Genomic DNA, 21,132 nt, shown 5'->3' with positions numbered 1-21,132 from the left:
GGTGGTTTTTGCGTGACTTCTTTAACTGTGAAAAATCCCATGCAGGCTTCTAAATGTGCATGAAAACAAATGAGCATGATTGCTCTCTGTTGGCTCTAATTTTGCTAATGATGCAAGATCAGAGCTGCACAACAAAGTTTTAGGCATTTGCAGTAAGGGCTGGAAAAAAAATCCCTTGTGTCTTCATTTTGTGTAGTTAATGAACTTATGGCTGACAGCAGAAAACTTTGCCATCCCTATTAGATTTGACAATTCTTAATGTAGTCTTAATGTGCTTAGTATTTTGCTGCAAAATGTTCTTAATGATTGCTCTTTCTAGTATTCATGAACACTGAAAAAGTGTTATGCTACCATAGCAAGAGAACAGTTAAATGATGCAGCGTGATGCAAACCAAAGTTTCCTTAGCAGTACATACAGCTGTTGAGATGGAAACTCAATATTTTGTCTTCCGCAGGTTTTTGTGGTTGTAGAAAACTTTGATATGGAGTTTGACTTAGCAGTAGATTAGTTTGGATGTTAGGAAGAATTTCTTCCCTGAGAGGTTTTTCAGACATTGGAACAAGTTGCCCAGGGCAGTGGTGGAGTCACCACCCCTGCAGATATTTAAGAGTAGTGTATACATAGTGCTTAGGGATATGGCTTACTTAAGGTCTTGTCAGTTTTAGGTTAATGGCTGGACTCAATGATCTTGAAAGTCTTTTTGAACAAAAGTAATTCTGTAACAAATAGAAGGTTAAGGGTTGTTATTAATGACAGTCAAAGATGTTACAGAAACATAGACATGTAGAAAGGATGATAATGTACTTTTTATGAGCAACTTTTGTTTCTTATGTAATATCATAGGTTTTTGATGTTCATAGTGAAAAATATCAGTCATCTCTAAACTCTAATTTCCAAAATATTTGTCACTTCTAATAAACCTTTTGTTATTTTGTAGCTTGAAGAAAAAGCTCGACTTGAAGCAGAAGCCAGGGAGAGGGAGCATCACCAATTGCTTGAGGAACAGAGGCGACGAGAAGAAGAGGAGGAAGAGAGACTGAAACAAGAGTTACAGCGGCTTCAAGAACTTCAGCAGTTGAGGGCTGTAAAGAAAAAGAAAAAAGAACGAACAAGTAAAGACTGTCAGAAGGTGGACATACTTACTGGAAACTGCCAGGCAGTGAAGGAATCAGTCCCAAATGCACCCGAAGAGATTCAGAATGGTACACTTGAGCAATCAGAAAAAATAGAAACCTCCTCCAGTTCCCTGTCAAGACATGTGAATCATACAGAGCAGCAGCCAGTTTCGGAGACAGGCTGTGAACTATCCAATCCTGTAAACACTAAAGACTCAAAGCTGCTTTATCAGAAAGAGGGGAATGTAAAGCAGCATGAGCCCCTCTCTTTTCTGCTTGATATCATGAACCAACATAAAGAAGGAAACAGCAAACAGAAACTAAAGCAGTTAAACAAACCATGTGCTGAACAAGTGAAAAAGCCTGTTGAATCCCCCAAAGCATCTGAGATTCAGGCTAAAACCAGAAACCAAATAGAATCCAAAGCAAAAGCAGCAGAGCTCCCAACACTTGCAGAACCTAAAAAAGAGGAGAAGAAATTAAACAGTAACAACAAAAAGCAATTGAACCATATAAAGGAAGAGAAAGCACCCGTAACAAGTGAATCCCCTTCACCAAGTGAACAGCAACAAAATAATAAGCTTATACTTGCAGATTCTCCTCAACCAAAAGGCAAGAACAAGAAAAACAAGAAGAAAAAAGGAGACAAAGTCAACAATTCCATTGGTAAGTGTCAAAAAAAAGTTTAAGATCTTGAATTGTTTTTTATTGTTACCATTTAAGTCCAGAAGTTTGAAGTCTTCCTCTTTAGTCATTTCTGCCAATGTCAATTAGAGAAACAGAAAAACTGGTGCCAGGGAAACTCAAGTCATTGTAAATTTAACAGTTAGGAGACGTATATAGTTTTAGTGAAGACTTCTAGGATGCTTTAAATAATTAAGAAACTCTGAAAATGCTGCTGGTTTTGTTATGGGGGTTTTGTCAGTTAAGGAAGTCTGTCTCTTCTGTAAAGCTTATCTTGTTTAAAATAATTAATTACAATAACTTAATGGTATGCTGAAATCCATTCTGAACTTGTTTTAAAGCAAAGTTGTTTCTCATGCAGCATTAAGACTGCAGTCTAAAATTTGTGTCTTTCTTTGCGCAAGGAAAATGAAGAATTTCTACAGCTGAATAATGTTCATTCATTCATTCATAAATGTGCATATTCTCAATTGAAATAATTCCTTTCACATATCAATTGCATCAACAGTTGAAGAAAATAGAAAAAGTAATTGACTACTGTTTATTTGCCAGAATGAAAACTTAGAGTGGGATGTTAACTACTTTAACACTGTTTTCTTCACATGAATATTAGTTTGTACTGGTAAACATTTTTTTTTAATCAGATAGAAATAATAAAACCATAGAAGACTTGAGTTGACTCAAGCAAGTTGCAGCTGTGTAATTTTCTTCCCAGTGTGTTTTGTTTTTTTCCTGAAAAGACAACTAAAGCCATAGCTGGGAAGTGCATGCAGTGCTGGTGGTTGGCTTTGTCAGTGCCAATCTAATTGCCTTCTTGCACACCACTGTACTCCTGCATGTGCCTGGTCTCTACTGGGGCTGCAGGTTGGAAGGGCAGTTTTGAAGTGCAGATGTCTGGACAGCTTGGAGCACCCAGTCGTTCCCCTGGGATCACCTGGTAGCTGAGTGGTAATGGAATGTAGATTAAATGTCCATTCACCAGAATGACACAGTATTGAATTTCTTACTGCTGTTCTGTCTGGTAGGCACCTCGAGTTACTGACCTTCATTCTTTGGTAGTCTCTGCCAGCATTTCAGGATATTTGGGTTTATTAAGCTCTGCTACAAAATATGAACTAAACTCCTGGCTCTTGCAAGTGCTGGGTGTGGGGACCACTTTGGTTTCTGTGGTTTCATGGTTGGGTTGAGTCACCCCACCAGTCCTTCAACTCCTGTGTTCAATTTCCATCCCATACCAGTTGAGTAGCAATAGAGAATTGAACCTTTCTCTCTGATACCTCAGTTCTTCTGCATACTATGCTGTCGAGTCTTTGGGGGGTTTTTTATGTGTTTTTGGTTTTGTTTTTAATTTACCATGAAGAATGTATTCTATTCACTGGAATAATACAAAACTCTGAAATTAGGAGCAGAAAGAGAAGACTGGAGACATTTGAAGGAGAAACTATTGAAGGGGGTGGTGGTGTTGGAGAGTGTTTACTGTAGGAGGGATTTAGGTAGTGTCCTCCACCTTTTCCTCCTCTCTGCCCCTTGCAATTATTTTCTGCTGCTTAAATGAAGTATAATTGCTGCTTCCATTTCTGAAAGCTAATGTTTAAATGTTAAAAAACAGAGGGAAAACAGAGGGACATGTTTCTGAATTTATAAAGGGACAATTGTGCTGTTCTCTGAAGAGTTGGGACAGGATTGCCACTTTGAGTATTCTCACTTTAGAACTAAAGGATTCTGTAATACACAACTTCTCATTTATCTGTGACTTAAATGTGGGGTTGATGTACCAATTTAGCAAAGGCACAAAATTAATTAAAAACAAACAAAAAAACCAAAATGCAGGGCAACAAAGTATGTGTTTGGTCTTTTTAACTGAGTTTTAAAATGAAGTGTTAGGACAATGAACACCCATTGCTTTTGGTGTGATCTTTGTTTATTAAAGGAATTTATTCTGGCTGGGTAGCTCAAGTCTATCATGAAGAAGCTGAAGAAAATTTGGGTTATTGGGAAGCCCTGTGTTTATAGGGCTTTCTAGTTCTTCAGAAGTAAATTGTACACCAAAGATGTGCAACTTTTCTACTACCAGGAATGCCTTTAGAAGAGAGTAGATTGGTTTTGTAATCTCAAGAATTTTTGAGAGTCCTCATGTGTTTTCAGTTAGTTTCTTTGTGTCACTCTTTTTGAAATGTGTTCTGAAGCTGCTTTGGAAATGAGATTGAACTATGTATGTAGTAAGAAAAGAGACTTCAGAGGAAAATGCTCAAATTGGTTTCTACAAAAATTTAAGTTTGAAGCTTTTTTTTTTTTTAAGTTACAAGCAAAGACCATACACTGAGACAGTACAATATACCAGCACCTTTAAATAGGTATTGTTGCTATGGCTGAGGTGTAAATTCAGGCCATATTAAAATATGTTAAACTTTTTTTTTTTTTAATTTCCTAATTGTAGGTAGCATGACTTACTTTCACAAACACAGCTTGATGATCATGTCCCAGAGTGAGTACAGCAGCTCAACAAACCCAGAAATCTTGAAATATTTTTTTATAAATACCATTTTTAAATGTTTCTAAAGCTGCCTCTTTAGTAGTAGGGCCAAAAAATTCAGGCAGTCAAATGCTATTCATTAGATATCTGATTCATAGAGTCCTGTGTATAATTTTACCATTTTCAGATGTTTTCCAGGTTAATGGCATCTTTTGCTATCTATACAATAAATTTACTGTTGATCTCTTCCTTGTTCTCCATGCAGCTCCTTGGATGCTTTTTTAGAAGTATTGTCTTTTAAATTGAAAATTTTGTGTTAATTCACCCTAAATATGGGTAATGAGTAGTCTACAGAGTTCAGGGAGGTCTGAAAAGCAGCTTCTTCAAGTTTCTTCCCCTCTTCCTCTTCCCCATGGAATCTAATATAGTGTCATCCTTTTTCCTCTTTAGATGATGTGTTTCTACCCAAAGACATTGATCTAGACAGTGTGGAGATGGATGAAACAGAGAGAGAAGTGGAATATTTTAAAAGGTAAAGTGCTGTAATCCCTATGCATAAAGCTGTTGTGCTTTTTCCAATATGCTGTAGCTTAAAAAAAAAACAACCAAAAGATAGCAAGAAAAACCTCTGCCCCCAACTTAATAACTGATTCCTAGCAGAAAAGCTTGTGTTGTACTGATTTGTAATACAGCAAATCCTGTTAGAGTTGACATTTTGAATACTATAACAATCACTAAAGTTGTAGATTTATGGCCACAGATCAAGTAGCACAAATACAGAAATGATTGCCAGAAGCATCTGTGTGTCCCCCAGATTCTCATCAAGGCTTTCAAAATATTCTTAGTTACTATTTTTCTATAAGTAAAGTTTGTATGAATGTTTCTTATATTATCCACAGACACCAAATACTGATTAGTTATTAAAAAAAAAATAATTAAAAATGCTGTTAGGTGTCAAGTGTTCAACAAAAAAATTCATGTTTAAATTTAAAAACAAATACTTAGTTTTATTCATAAGAGGATCCTAATGCAACAACAGGAAAAGAATAATATGAACCTGTGCTTGTGAAACTTTTTTCTTCTTTGCATTTTGGTTGCTTTTAGGATTTACACATCACATTAGTTACTTTTAATTTTCTCAAATAAGAGTAGATAGTTCATGTTTAATAATGTAGCACATGTTTTTCCATAATACTGAAATCTATTAAAATTTGTGTTCTGTGGTGGTGGTTAGTGTTAGCTTTCCATAAACATGTCTAGTGATGCTCATCATTAAAGCAATTGGTTTATGATACTTTTGGGTGAAGGACAAGAGATTTCTTTTCTTTAGGTATGCTTTTTAAAAAAGGTTTTGTCTTTCTAAATAAGAGCTGTTCTTCAAAAGGGATAGGTAATACCTGTGGTTTGATTCTTAGTATATTGGTTTCACTTTATCCTTGTTTGTTTGTTTGTTTTCCCCAGATTCTGCTTGGATTCTGCCAGACAGACAAGGCAGAGACTTTCCATCAACTGGTCTAATTTTAGCTTGAAAAAAACCACCTTTGCTGCACATTGAACTGACACAATATGCGGAGGAAACCCTGCAGGAATCAATGAACGACAACTCCACTTACCTGTCCTGCTGTGCTGAGAGCTTCTCTGGTCTTGAGCCAGTGCTGCCTTGCCTTGTCCCCAGTGCTGTGTGGATCTGCACTGAACCCTTTGGCCTGATAATTCTTGCGGACTGAAAAATTGCCACTTTCTACCTGAATTTGTTAGCTTGTGTGCTTGTAGTCTGTGAGTGAGACTTACTTGATTGTAGCTGTATGCCGTTGGAGTTGGAACAATAGCTCTTTTCCATCTCCTTCTGAATGCCTTGGCCTCAAAGACTTTAAATTGCTTAGGCTTGAGTGGAGGCCAGGATACTAGTTTGCATCATCTGCAGTGGCTCCTGTCACTTCTGCATCTAGCTATGTTTTGTCATTCTGACTCCTGACAAAGGAATGGACCTAGTCAGTTGTGCTTTCATCTGCTCCACAGTTCTCCTGACATGACTCCATGAAAAAGAGGCTCTTATGGGACAAGTATTTCCTCAGTTCTTTCACAATCTACTGTTTAAGAGTGTACAAGTTACGCTATTTGTGTTTTGATTTTTTTCCTGACTTGTAGCCAGCTTGTGTAAGAATACTTGCAGAATGAGAAAATTTAAAAAGAACAGTACTCACACTATCAAATCTGTTATAGAGTGTATAATTGTATTAACACGGAAGCCTAACTGGCTACTTTTTTAACATATTGTTAAGTAATATTAAAATCATGTCTTTCTTTTTGAAAGATGGAATACATTAGTATGGCAGAAGACTTGTGTCTTGATTTTTTTCTGATTGGGTAGGGGGAGGGAAGAAACAAACATACCAAAAAATAATGTTTTTTTAAACTGAATTTCATCTTGCTTAAGAGTTGGTCAGTGAACACTACTTTAGCAAATTTCTCTGAACACTTGTTTGCCAGATCATCTGATGCAAAAAACTGGTATCAGCTAGAGCAAGGAAGACTCCTGAATTCTGGAATGAAGTTTGTGCATTCTGTGAATTACTGTAATGCTTCTATTTCGATAGAAAATTTGTGAGAAACAAAGTAATACAAACATTTCTAGTTTAATGTCAGTGCAGAAATTAAGTAGTTAGGCACAGTTCTGCTGTCTCATAAATAGTTAACAATATAGTAATGTTTTACAGGCTATGTTGTATTGCCCAGCATGGAAGAAAACTGATAGTTTAGGATTTTGATCTGTGTAAAGATACAGTGCACTTGTAGAAGTTTCTTATGCTGCACAATTTATTCAGAATAGAGTTAACAAAAGCCTTCTTTTTACTTCCAGATTACTATACTTACTCAAATTATAAGACAGTCTTCCTTTTTTAAAAAAAAAAATTTGAAAAAAAGAAAATAGGACTTTACTCAGCATCTACCTAGGAGGACAACACAGCTTCAAAGCACAGTAACCTCCTTTTCCACATTTTTCTTTCTTCTGCTTGTTAACACAACTTTTCTGTGATGCACACACTGTTGTCAGGATTTGCAGGACACAGTGATATTACACTGAGCTTTGGTTTTAAGAAGGTTTAATGGATTATTTTTTCCATGTCCCCCTTCAAGTCCCAGATGTAGCAAGGAGTACTGAGTGGTCTGTAGACCCCTGAGATAGCTACATCACATCCCTATTGTCAGTCCTAAAGCTCCTGTCCCAGTGTGTGCTGCTGGTTTAGCATATAGTTGCTCAGCTTGTACCCAGATGTTGTAGGTAAATGAGCCCCCAGTCTCCTCTTGTAGAGGAGGGAATACCAGTTTTTAGAATACAGTCCAGGGATGAAAAGAGGACAGCTTTGGGACAGCTTCTAGTATTCTTCAGGTTCAGGTTGAGGAAGGGATTAATAACTTGGCCTCATTCTTTTTCTTTTGTCAGTGCAGTATTATGGCATGTGTATTCATTTGCTTGTGGTGGAGGAATAACATCTGAAACCTGGAAAATAATATCTCTGCCACTTATGCCACTTAGCAACTCTCTCTGCAAAACTATGTACTATTGAAAATGCCTGCATCAGTTAGTGGAGAAGAGTGAGCTTGGCTTCTTGGGATCATGGAAACTTTTATCTGTTGCAGCTGGAGTTAGTAAAAGTGGAAATGCTGTTCATGTGGGAGAGTGCCTGTGGGAAAAAAAAACACCTGTTAAACCAGCTGAAGCTGAATATTTGTGTAAAATCCAAGTTTTCAGGTCTTTTCCAGGTCTAAACTGTAACACAAGGTGGCAGCATGTATCATTAGTAATTTCGATGTCCTTGATCTCAACAAATTGAGACATGGGATGGAAAAAGTAGGCAAATATTGTTGTAGATCCCAGCTTCTCTAGATTAGGAATGCTTTGAAAGTGCAGAGGTTCTACATGTACTAGAAAGCTCATTTTGTAGCATTTGTTTTTACTAGTGAATGGAGAAGAAAGTCTCCTTTATTCTGTACTAGCAAAGCTGTTCAAAGAGTGATATGTGAATATGGTGTTCTTCATGCTGAAATCCTGTGTTAAGAGAACAGAAGTCCTTTTGCATTTGAGGAAGATATGTATGTATGTGTAAAATTCTTCAAAGACACTTGCTTTGTGCTCCATCATGGTAAATCAGTACAACTGCCATGATTCAGTGCCCAGAAAGAATGAAGAATGAGTCTCCAGGGATCTGCTCCTGTTGCACCTTGAGGAAAACTTCAAAGGCAAGTTGTATTTTTCTAAATTCATAATTAAGTGAAGATATGGTCCAGTCTGGGAGTCAGGAGATTTGAATGGCTTCAATTCTACCACTTTGTGGGCTTGAACAAAGGAGTTGGATACTGTTACTCCATTCATTAAGTTGTTAAGCATTTGCAGAATTATGAGCATGCTTCTTAATGCCTAAATAATTAGCTATATGAAGTCTGTTTAGGTTCAATACTGTAACCTCTTACTGGAAGCACAAATGTTCTGCACTGATATTTGTGTAGTTCAGATGTGTTCAATCCAGATAAAATACATGCAAAGGTAACTTCAAGTAGTGGAGACCTCTATAATTAATACATTATAAGCATTGGAAGGGGGAAGGGCAAAAATATTCTACCTTTGAATGTTACTACTTTGATAATTGTAGTGTAACTTGTCCCCTATTCCTTACCCATCTTAATCTATATGAAAGATAAATATCTAAGCTCTGGAGGTGACTGGTGGCATCTCTCTTTTAGACATAGCAGTGCTGCTGAATCTCAGACTGTGCTATTTTTTCAGGCATTTCCATAATGTAAGAGGGTGTAATTGCACAAAATATTTGTCTTAAACAGTTGTGGACATGGGATGCTCTAAGACAGCTCTTATGCAGGGATATCCCACCCATGCTTGACATTCCCTATTGCTGCTTTTTGAGGTAATGTAACAGTTTGAAAATTTTCAGCATGCTCTTTTGGTGTGGTAGCATTGGTACTAAAACTGTAGCTGAGGTTCAGCATGCTGGCAATGCAAATCTCACTAATCTCACAAATCTCACCTGGGAAAAAGATTGCTTTGTGAAAATAAAGTCACAGTCACTGGGGAGTGTGTAGGTGCTGGTGTGCCCACTGGCAGCTCAAAAATGCTTTGCAAGTTGCTTTCTGTTTCAGTGAAAGGTTAGCACACACCTTTTCTCTAGAGTGGATCCTGGGGTGTGAGGGAAAAATTAATGTTTAATGTTTATTGAGGTAAATGTTTACATTAACAGTCACATTTCCAAATATCTTCTTGTAGTAGAGATGAACTTCTCTGATTTGTAATTGAAGAAGCTGTTAAAAAAAAACAACCAACCAACCAAAGAAAAACAAAAAACCAAAACCCTCTCTTTGCTAAGTTGTAACATACATCTGAGCAAGATTACTAGTATCTTTGTCTTTGGCTCTTTTGTTTTTAAACCTGTGGAAAATCTGAATGCTGAAACTTTTGGTAGGGGAATTCTCTGAAGTCACAACATTGTTGATCTAGGATTTTTCCTTTCTCCCTGCCCATCAGAAAGAACTTGTAAAAAAAATTTAAAACTAAGTTTTCCAATTCTTAAGTTCCTTCCTAGTCTTCAAAAACTTCTCTGTCCTCTCTTACCTGATTCATCATTGACTGAAAATGTTAAATGATCATGTAAATGATAACACTGAAAATATTAAATGACTGAAAATGTTAAATGCTGTGTCCTGTATTACTGCTGCAGGCAGCTGATGTAAGTGAACTGTCATGGAAAGGATGATGTTTTCTCTTCAATTCTGTTTTCTCCATTGAAAAAAGTAACAATACCAAACCTTTTGGCCTTATTTATATACTTAGCATGTCTGTGTGTTTAGTTTCAGCTTTGCTGCTGCTGCTTTGCTGCTGCCTTTAGCTGTACAGTTTGGCCTCTCCCAGCTCTGCATTAGACATGTGGGAGAATCTACCTGCTGATGCACTCTGGATGTACACAAACTGTTGAAAAACATGCCAGGTAATCCTGTTTTCCTTTAACTGTCCTTGTTTTTTTACTGGTTTGCTTATCAAGATGACAGAGTGATGATTTTAGAGTGGATAGTATCTTATTTCTATCTCTGTGGAACACGTAAAACAGAAGTGTAGAAATACTGGTTATGTCTTCTCTGATATGTTTTTTCTCAGTAGTATTTTTTTGTTTGTTTGTTTTGTTTTGTTTTTTCTTCTCCAACCTTCTACTAATCTGAAAGTTTTGGTTTAGGATGTCTTGAAGCATGTTTTCACACTTCAGTCACAGGTCTATAGCCTTTAACATTGTCATTTCACCAGGTATTATTGATCAGAAATACATAGTTTTTTTGTCCTTAGCAGCAAATTAGGCAGAGTTGCCAGGAAGGAGGACTTGTGTAAATGTTTGCTTAACCTAAATTTTCCTTCCAGTATGTCTCTGTTGCAGAAGTACAGCTATCCACAGATCTACCTGGCAAAATGTGTCAAGAGATGTACTGGACAGTTCTTCTCTAGAAATCGCCCCAAAACAAACCTCCACCAGTGATGAATATTCAGGAATCTCACATCAACTCTTCACCTCCATTTTCTTCACTGTTTTGTTGTTTGGTTTTTGGTTTTGTTTTTTTGTTTGTTTGTTTGTTTTTTTGAAACTGAGCAGAAAAATAAAACCAACATCTCTTTGAAAATATTGTAATACCTGTAAGTTGAAAAATTCAGATTAGTCAACTGGCAAGGAACACATGAACAGGTTTTTTTCTGAAGATGTTACTTATGTCCAGCTTGCCATCTATGAAGAGAGGAAGCCTGGGCATATCTGTGAGGAAAAAGTGCCTAATATTAAATGGAAGAATGACTAGAAATTTCTACTGGTGCACTCACAAATTATTACTTCACTTACGTTGCATAAACTAGCATGCATTCCACAGCAAGTATGTCACTTAACCAGCTTGTACAAGTTTGATTTTTCTGAGGGAGAGATGTCTAGATTTATTTCCCATTTTGGTTTTCTTTAAACAGACTGTTGACTCAAATCAAGTTAATACAATTGGTTTGCACTGGTTTTGGAGGGATTGTTTTTGCGTGCTAGCAGCATGTTGTCTGAGGTTGTTTTGTTTATGACTTGAATACAAGATTTTAATCCAGAGCTCTGAATTGGAAAAGCTGGAATGCCAACCTTGTCAGACCAGATGAGTGTATTGCTGCCTGCTGTTGCTTCAACATACTCCTCCTCTGCATCAGCTCATGGGAGTGTGGTTTCATATTAACTGGAAATACATAATCAGCAAAGTCCTCCTCCAAAAGGGGAAAAAAAGCAGAAATGAAGACGCTTGAGGTCAGACATTTGAGCATTGATACTTTGCCTTATACAGTTCGTCTTCAAGACCTTGTACAAGTTTTTGTCTATCTATTGCTTGACCACTAAATGAATTCTACAGTATTCCTAAGGGCAGTTAAATTGAGGTTTTTCCAGATTTTTTGTTGTTGTTGGTTTGTTTTCTGTCAAGTTGAGGGCAAATTAGAAATAGCCAGTTTGTGAGAGTTCCTCCTGGGACAGTCTTTAATTGGGAATACTCTCCACTTTCTATAACAGTCTGCAGATAAAGTTTTTGTTTCACAGTTAACGACTAAACAAACCTTTCCATTTGAAAAGAATAATGAAAATATGGTTTGCTATCATTTATCTTTTATGAGGCTTTTACTTCTTTCTTGGCCATCAATCTGTCTTATAAGCTTTGAAATGTAATGTCTCTTTTTTCCTTAGACTCAGAGTGCATGTCTGAAAAGTCCATTTAAAGAATTAATGAACCTTTTCAGCAATCTCACTGTGGTGCATGTTACTTGCCCAAGCCATTTTGTGGTCTGCAGTGAAATTGTTTCAGTCACTCATTCTCCTCAGCTGCCTCTGAGCCTTTGTGTCATTTACATCGAACTGTTTTACATATTTCACCAGGTGGGTGAACTTTCTAAAGGCTGTCTTGAAGGAAATCCTATCCTTTCTGTATCATGAGTTATGCTTTTTGAGTCAAGAGGCATGAAATTGTCTATTGACTGTTCTTTTTTTATTATTACTTTAAAAAATAAAGTCTGGGACACCTTGTGGTCTTTAGGTGTGATTCTGCGATAAGCATAACAGTTTTTAAGAAGTACTGAGAGGGTGTTTTTTATAGAATTGTAAGGAAAGTTTTAAATCTGTTATATGTTGCTCCTTATTGAGACTATAGGGCTTTTGTTTAACACCTGGCAAAGAAATTCATCAAGCAGCCTGCCAGAGGAAGTTTTAAGTACTTTACTCAACTTCTTGGTACTGTGTTTTGCCACTTTGTTCAGTGGCACAAAACCTAATCGGTAGTTGGGTGCTGGTGAAAGAGTTATGTAAATGCACGTATAAAATCACAAGAAGTTTCAGAGGTTTCTGAAATTTTCTGCTGAGCTACAGCTGGGGATGTAATGCTAGATAGTGGGTGAAGAAGTGGAAATGCAAGAATTAAGCACTTCAGTGTGCTGATTATGTAGTGTGAGAAATACTCATCTTGCCACATCAGAACTGTTATTTGCTTTCAAAATATTTCTTAATTTGATTTCATCCCAAGACCATCAATTGTGGTCATTATGGTAGCTGCTCTTCTGAAATCCATTTTTAACCCATCTTAATGGAGCAATGAAAACTGGTAACAGCTGAGTTACTGGAGAGAGTTGGCATGTTGTCATGTGGTCTGAATTTTCATTCTCAATTTTGCCAGTGTTAGCAAGTATGGACTGATTGTTTTTCCTCTTTCTTCATACAGATGCTTTTTTGGACACTAATCTATGCTTGCCCAATAGCAGCAGTGAGTCTGGTGTGCCTTGGAACATCTTAAGCATAGTAGTTTAGGGGCTTGGATGGATTAGGCATTGGCAGAAACATAGATTTTGACAATGCCAAGGCTAGGAAATGGAATCTGTGATGCATGCAAGTAGACTAAACGTCAATGAGAAGTCTGAAGATGTTGAACTCATTATCCATACAAAGATATGTTTGTCCTTGGGTTGGAATCCTTTAAATGATGGTGGTGTACACAGTTAAGGTGTGGCAGGACGTGCTGCCAGTTCCCTTTTCTTATTCCAGCAGTATATTAGCATGATGTGATATGATGTTGTAGGAGAAGCATTTATTAAAAATAGCTGGAACCCAAGAACAGTTTTAGATCAAAATCCCCAGACCGGTGGCAGATTTTGCTTATTGCCCAGTTTAAAAAAAATAAAATAAAAACCATGATAAAACTAAAGCTACCTATTTAAGATGGGAGATTATCATCTATACTCAGGATTTGGTTTTGATGGCAATTCACACTTTGTAATGTTTAGTTGTTGGCAACTTAAGCAATCCTGAATGTTGCTGTAATACAGAATCACCTAAACAGAAGTCACCCAATGAGGAAACAGTACAGCTGGTTGAGAAATTGTGGAAGTTAATGTTTTGAAATGACTGGGAGGGAAAAAAACCAAAACACAAACCCTATTTCTATAAGAGTGCATCTTGGAACGCATTCTGTGTTAGAGTGCAGGAGGTAATGCAGCATAATTATGAAAAACAAGCACCTTATTTCAGGTGTGTGTAAATACAGATGCCCTGTTTTCATGGACAATGGTCTAAAATCACAAGTTTTACATGTGTAAAGCTTAAACCTTGCACAGAGATTACTTCTTCAAAGCCTACTTCCTCTTTATTTTTTTTTTATTTGTTGTGGTAACATTATAGGCCTAAACTCTATTGTCTAAATCACACAAATCTATTGTGTGATTTCATGGCCAAGCTGCACAAGTGTTGTAATCTGCATGCTTCACTTCTTGTATCTTGTATGATAACCAAAATTAGATAGCTGTAGGTAAATGAGGAAGGAATATAGCTATTTTTAATTACTTTTTTTAAAAAAGTGTTTTTTTTCCTCCACTCTAAGTTCTTTAGCAATTCCTCTGTGCATTTTAACTTGATTTGTAAAAGCATGTTAAAGAAGATTGTTGTAAATCTTTAGTGCAGACTTTTGTGTCATACAACCCTAAAGGTCTCTGACTTTATCCACTTACTTTCTTAAATAGATTTTGCCTTAACCTGCTGAAAGTATTTCTGGTTTACTGTTACCCATGCAATTCAGTAGCTCATCACTGCACTGAGATTTGCTCTTTCCTGAGGAGGATTATTAATGAATATCTGAACTGTGGTAAAAGTGTCTCCAGGCTGACACTAGTGTCCCACACTGGTGTACAACTAAAATAGATGGGCAGGAAAGACATAAGGCAACTATAACTTTTCTGCATTTTCCAGAAGAAGCAGCAGTGCAGAGGCAGAGCAGCTCTGCCTCAGCTACAGTGCAAGTCTGAAACAGAGTTCAAAACTGAACCTGGTTACCCAGAGGCCTAAGTCTGCGTGAATATATTGTGAGGATTTATACAAGAACTGTTACTGGATAAAAAAAGAAGCTCTGTGGAGCATTAGGCTCTTGCTTCCTGGTGATTTTTGCAATAAATGTTCTCTTACCATTTTTTCACTCACACCAACTCCTTGCCCATCCCACTGATCCTTCTGGCTACTACAGACCTTGTGGCTGAGGTTCCCTGGAAATACCCAAGGAGCAGTTGCGTTATGTAAGTGGTAACATGCTTCTGAGGCTTGTTAACTACAGAATTGAGGAATTAATACTACAGTTTTTAGTTTGTTGAGTTAAGCTTACCTCACACACACCTGAAATGTGCATCACACTGCAGTGTTTCTCATAGTGCATGGGCAGCTGCGTGTCTCAAACCAGAGGCAGTGCGCCCTGTGCTGTAGTCAGACCATGTTACAAGTAGGCTCAGTGGGGTCAGAATGAAGAAAAACCATCCTAGTTCTTTGAAAAAAGAGGGGTCTGATTTTTATTCCTTAGCTCATTCATTCCTAACATGTCCTGTGCTGAAGGGGGCAGTTGCTGGGATGGATGGGAGCTGTGGATTTCATGGTCTGTTGCAATCTCGGGTGGGAGGTTCTCATAAAGCAGGAAGCATGTGCCTCACACCTGTGGCCAGATTCCAATCCAGGCCCTCCATGCTCAGTGTTCAGTGGGTTGATTTCACCTTTTTCTCCTGGCTTTAGTAAATTTGCCTTTGTTTTGTCATTTCAGGGTATCAGGTTCATCTAGTTGGTGTTTTCTATGGCATGTAACTGCAAAGTAACAAAGTATCACTTTCCCACTTCTGAGAGATGTCATCATTAATTACTTTTTTATACCTCTCAAAGGGTGCTTGGTCTTAAGAGTATAGAACCAGGTGTGTGGGAAGCATTTTCACCTGAAAGCTGTTATGCAGAAGGTTAGCAGCAACTATTAAGTGAGGTGACAGGAACATTAAAGTTACATTCTGAGATAAGTTTGCATGGACTGGACATATCACCATCCTATGTGATCAACTGGCTTAAATGTTTAATGCTTAACAAACTCTAAAGATAGAGGACCTCATGTATTTCAACTGTGTATGAATGTGCTCTCTAGCAGTAATTGGCTACTGTGTAGAACAGCAATGGTTTCTACCCTCTAGAAATGAATTTCCAGAAAAGCACATGACTTATTTTGTTTGCCTTACTTTTTGGAAAGAAACTGAGAGCTTGCAGCAGCAGCAAGTTTTGCATTGAGTGAGGATCCTTGTCTCATAGCTGATGTACTGATTTGCATGAGAGTGAGCTAATTTCCAGTGATCAGTTCAGACTGGGTTCATCTAATTCAGGTACTAAATTTGCAATTTCCCCCTGCGAAGTGTAGAGCAAATTGAAATAATCTAATCCTGTGCACACACAGGGGAAGAAAACCAGGTATAAACAAAGAGCTTGACCAAGTGTGTTTAAGTATCTTGGTCTGGTGGGGTAGCTTTATTCCAATAGAATGAAAAGTTGTTTCATAAAGTTTTATTGAGAATTCACTATTGAATTTGATGCCTTGTTAAAAAAATAGTTTTCCAGTTTCTTGGTCTATAGGTGAAAAAATAATTTCCCTTTAACCCCCAGTATGGGATACCACATGCTAGATTTCTGTAAGGAATATGTGATGATTTTAGATCACTTAAGAGATCCTATTATCTGTGCAGGAGATTGAAACATCGCTTCGTCTTTCAGCCCAAGTAGACTTGCCAGGATTGTAAAAGCTGTAACTTTTTTAGTGATGATGAGACCCAAAGGTTCACCTGAAAGGTTAAAGTGCCTTTTCAAGGGAATGTTCATTTAGTTGCAATCTAATTCATCTAGTACATTTAGTATGAGCTGCTGATACTAGTTCTCTATTTTGTAGTGGCATTCTGGCAGTCCCTAGTTGGATAAGTCACTCAGGAAGGGAAATGCTTTGCCATAGTGAGAGTGGTGCAGCCAGTACAAAAGTTCATGTGCTTTGTGGCCAAATGATCTTCCTTTTTATATTGTTATCCTCCCCTGCTGTTCTTCCTTGCTAACACTAGGTGCTTTTTCCTGTTTAGGGGATCAGCATCAAAATTATTAAATTTATCCAGATTTTTAACAAGTTCCAAGTCTTTATCCTTGCTACCCTGTGCATGGTGTCTCAGTGGACATACCTTGAAGGACACATGAGTTCTTTGAGCAGAACTTAGCAGCTGCACTCTCCAGGGGGAAAAAAAGTGGTGAATTTTCAGGTAACAATGGAGCTGCAAATGCAATTTGATGCTGTTCCTGTTAAAACAAATGGGACAACCAATGGGGCAAAGTGCTGTGAATTCCTTCTGGTTCCTTAAGACACTTATCCAGGCACAGATGAGGAAAAGAGATGACAGAAACTGCAATTCATTTTATGAATTTGGCTGGAATTCTGATTGCACTTCTTTCTGGTTTAATTAAGAAAAGGAATGTTGAGCACAGCCCAGTGAAGCCCAGTAACATGCTCTAGGGAGACGTCCTAGGCATCTAGACGTCCTAGGGCACTGCTGGCAGTGCTTTCAGGGGACACAAGGTGGCAGTCGGGGAAAGTCCTCACCCAGGACAGGGGTGGCCACCAGGAAACGGGCGTTTTGCAGGGCTTTTGGCTTCCCTTTCAAATGTTCAACTTGGCTCAGTTCTGTATGGCTCGGTCTGGTTTTACACTTCAAGGAGATGGGCTCGGGCCATGTTTGTTGCCAGGTGCCACCTCTCTGCCACCTCTCTGCCTGCTGCACCCATGTGCCAACCCACTTAGAGAAGTGAAGCTGGGCTGTGATTTTTACAGTGCTCCTGACAACAGATGATCACAGAGTTGATGTTTCCATTTTATTGGGCAGGAGAGTCAGTGACTTCCTCTAATATTGTAAGGCTGAAAAACCTGCAAGGGAAATTCTAGTTTTGAAGGCTGCACATGGACATGTCTGTACTGCCAGGCTCAAAGAGTTTGGTAGTCTCTTTAGTTATAAGGTGAACCCAGGAAAGCTGCAGAGCAGGAATGCAGGACAGGATAATTCATGTTAGAAGGGACTTAAAGAAGTCTCCAGTTCAACCTCCTGCTCTAAGCAGGGTCAGCTTTGAGATCAGATTGGCTAACTTGGGTCTTTATCCAGTTTGGTATGGAAAACCTTTCAGGACAGAGTGCAACCACTCTGGGCAATCTGTTAATAGATTTATTGGCATTTTATTTGTTCATTTACTTTCTAACCTTTAGGCTCATTTTTCTCAGCTTTCTGTCTGTATTGGTAAAAGTAATCTCATGACTTCTAAGCAACTTCTGGGGAAAGCATTGGGATTAACCCATGCATTTCAAGAATTTGCAAGTGAAGTAGCACTAACATTCCCAATTTCCCATTTTCTTTCAGTGTGTTCCCTACCTTTGTTTAAAATCCCCATTTTTTTTTTTTTTCCTGCTTCTTCTTACATGGTTCCCCACCCACTCCTATAACAGTGATAGAGGAGGAAGGACTCCTTTCCATGTATCTTGGGCTGCTGCTAGAACCTTTAGTACTTTCAGATGCTCAAATTTTTGATGTTTCTTCTGGTAAACTAGGTACAACCTCAGTTTCTGAGGAACTGGAGAGATGCAATGAGGACAGGATCTGAATTTCCTTTTTCCAAAGACTGCAATAAATAGCTTTTCTTGACAATTCATATAATGTATTTCAAATGCTGAACACTGGATGGTGGTGAAGCACCAGCTTTACATCAGCCATGAGATAAGATCGTGATCTTGCAGCAGGTTGTCCCACTATGTTACAGAAATGGTGTGAGCATTGCAATGATAGTGTTTGTTGGTGGTGGAATAGTGTATTGGCTCTGGAATGTGGTGTGAGATGTTTGTTAATATTGTCTCAGGCTGGTTTTGTTGATGAGGGGTGTTGTTTCATTTTGGCTACATCACAGTGGTCTCAGGCCTTTCCCTTTTTAGCCTACTCACTCCGTGTAGGTTACATTAAGGAAATAATAAATAAATGGCAATGGGCTTTCCCTGGCTGAAAATAGCAGTTGACCTTAGACTACTATGAGCTAGATCTACAAAAAAGCCCCTGATGATTTTCCTGGTGGGCTTGAGGAAACCTTCATGCAGCCTTTTGTGAGTTGATGTTTGGAGGAGGAGTGGCAGGGATGGTGTGAATATTGGGTGTTTTGCCACACTAGCTGATGATTGCTTGAATGAGTGGACTTCCTGATTCAGAGTTAGAGAATGAAGGGTATCTCCTCTTAGTTTCAATTTTATTCTAAAAGGCACTTCAGCAGCTCAGTGGTGTCTACAGCCTCATGTAAGTGCTGCCTTGACAACTGGACTTTTCCTCAAGCAGTAGAAACATCTGATGCACCAATGGGAAATCATGCTTTCAGTCATTAAAGCAAGCATCTAAGGGTGTATGTACTCAGCTGAAGATGTTTCAGCCTCTAAGAGGAGGGTCTGGAAAAGGCTTGAACTTGAAAAGCTTCCGTTGTCTGGAGACACAGGCTGTTCCAGCTCATCTTCCTCTTGCTGTAGCACTGGCACTAAGTGTGTAGCTGCTATTTGATCGTTGCAGCAGCTTTGCTTTATTCCTTGACCTTGGTTTATTTAAAAATAATAATTATAATTGTTATTTTCTGTGTTTGAGAAATAACAACGAATTTAGAACATGTAAAAGAGCCATCTGGCTAATGGTTCAAGTGAAAGAACCTTTAGAGAGAATTGAGAATATACTGATTTTCTTAATATTTGTCTGTTTTGTTCTCTTAGAGCTAATAACTGTCTGTATTTGTAGACTGACTCCTTCAAATTGGTTACTACTGTGACCCAAGTAGTTCTGGAAGGTGGCCTCATAGGGGCTTTTTTCCCCTAATTTGTTCTAATGATTGGTTTCACATAAAAACCAAAATAATGATACTTGACAATGCAGCAGGATACTTATGATTTATGGGGAAAATTTCTTAATATGTTAGCAATTACATCCTACAGACCAGACATAAAGGGAGCTCAGAAACTCTTGGAGAAATTAGCAAACACGAACAGCAGAACAGGATCTCTTCCACATGAAAGTTCTTGCCTTTTGTATTCTAAATGAGCTTCCTGTGCTGCTGAACCAATGGGCATGCTTGCTTAAAGGGCTTGGGGGATTTTTAATATTAGAGTATTATCATATTAAATATTCAGCCACCAAATGTCTGATATCAGCTCCCTGGTAATAGAGGAAGTGATCATATTTACAGCTCTTCTCATATGGTTTAGAGAGCAGAACCATGTTTGGTCCCATCTTGTTCTTACCTGATGCATTGGTTTTTGAAGATGTGACTCTGGGGGTGTCAGCCTCTGACAGTGTAGTGTATATGGATAAGAGCTGTCAGTGAACTTAATATGACAATTTCCAGCATGTGTTGTTATATTACAGAATCACGGAATGTGAGGTTGGAAGGCACCTTAAGGATAATCTGGTCCAACCCTTCTAATATTATGGTTTACATGTTAGGCCTCAGCTCCCTGTTGAGCTGAGACTTAAAATTCTCTATAGTGGGGGAATCCACCCCTTCCCCTGAGAGACCATTCTGATGTCTGACTGTCCTCATAGTGAAAAATCTTCCTTGTGTTCAACTGGAATCTCACCAGGAACAATTTGTGCCCATCACCCTTTGTCTTGTCCATGTGACTCCTTATACATAGGGAGTCTCCATCTTTTTTGTAGCCCTCCTTTAAGTACTGAAACATCTGTCTGTCTTTAAATATAGCAGTTTTTCGCAGGTTATGGTTAAGATGATAGGCTTAGAGCACACTTTACCTTGATTTTTCCTGAGATAGCAAAAGAGTTCATGGTTGATTTATAATCAAGAGAAGTTCAGGCTAGAAGGGAACTTTGCAGACCGTCTAGTTTAGTCTCCTGCTATTTTTCATGATGCAATTTGCTGGATTGCTGCCTTATCCATTCTTTCTCTATTCTGGGTCATGCTTCACTGACACAGATTCTGCCACTACCTTCAGGGAGGTCTGAGAGCAGACCTGCACAGTCAAATAGTTGTTTTTATACCTTCACCCTTTTTTGTGCCCTTTAGCTAAGGGCCAATATTTGCCTTGCTGCTGAGACACTTCTTGTTGCCTTCTGCACTCCTTCCATGTTTCAACTTCAGCTGGGCTTTTTTTTCCTGTCCTCCTATGTGCTCAGGCATTGTCTCCATATTCCTTCTAAATTCCTGTCTCCCCTTCACCTCCTGTACACTTCCTTTTAGTCTTTGAGTTTGGTCAGGAGTTCCCCCTTGGGCAGAGCTAGCCCCTGCCATGTTTGCTTGACTTCCTGCACATCAGGCTGTTCTGCTTTGAGAGATCAACCCATCCCCCTAGGCCCTTCTGCCTCTAATGGGATCCTGCCTACCAGTTCCCTGTACCTATACCCAGCTCACCACTATCAGGATCTTTATATCCCTATCTTACGTTTGTTGCAGCCAGGGCTGTGATCA

At 38.4% G+C, this 21,132-nt stretch overlaps 1 protein-coding gene across 1 annotated transcript in view; it reads left to right on the top strand.

Moving 5' to 3' along the window:
• Positions 1 to 6,603, top strand: part of FAM193A (family with sequence similarity 193 member A) — a 42,946-nt gene extending 36,343 nt beyond the window's left edge. Inside the window, exons 19-21 of the mRNA XM_030450770.1 lie at positions 939 to 1,782; positions 4,724 to 4,805; positions 5,735 to 6,603. Of these exons, the coding sequence (XP_030306630.1) occupies positions 939 to 1,782; positions 4,724 to 4,805; positions 5,735 to 5,828 (1,020 nt within the window). The 3' untranslated portion in view covers positions 5,829 to 6,603. The remainder of the gene's footprint in view (positions 1 to 938; positions 1,783 to 4,723; positions 4,806 to 5,734) is intronic.
• Positions 6,604 to 21,132: the final 14,529 nt, after the last annotated feature.

Source organism: Calypte anna, chromosome 4B (genome assembly GCF_003957555.1).
Source record: "Calypte anna isolate BGI_N300 chromosome 4B, bCalAnn1_v1.p, whole genome shotgun sequence".
Classification (NCBI taxonomy): Eukaryota; Metazoa; Chordata; class Aves; order Apodiformes; family Trochilidae; genus Calypte; species Calypte anna.
This window is presented reverse-complemented; position numbering and strand designations above follow the sequence as displayed.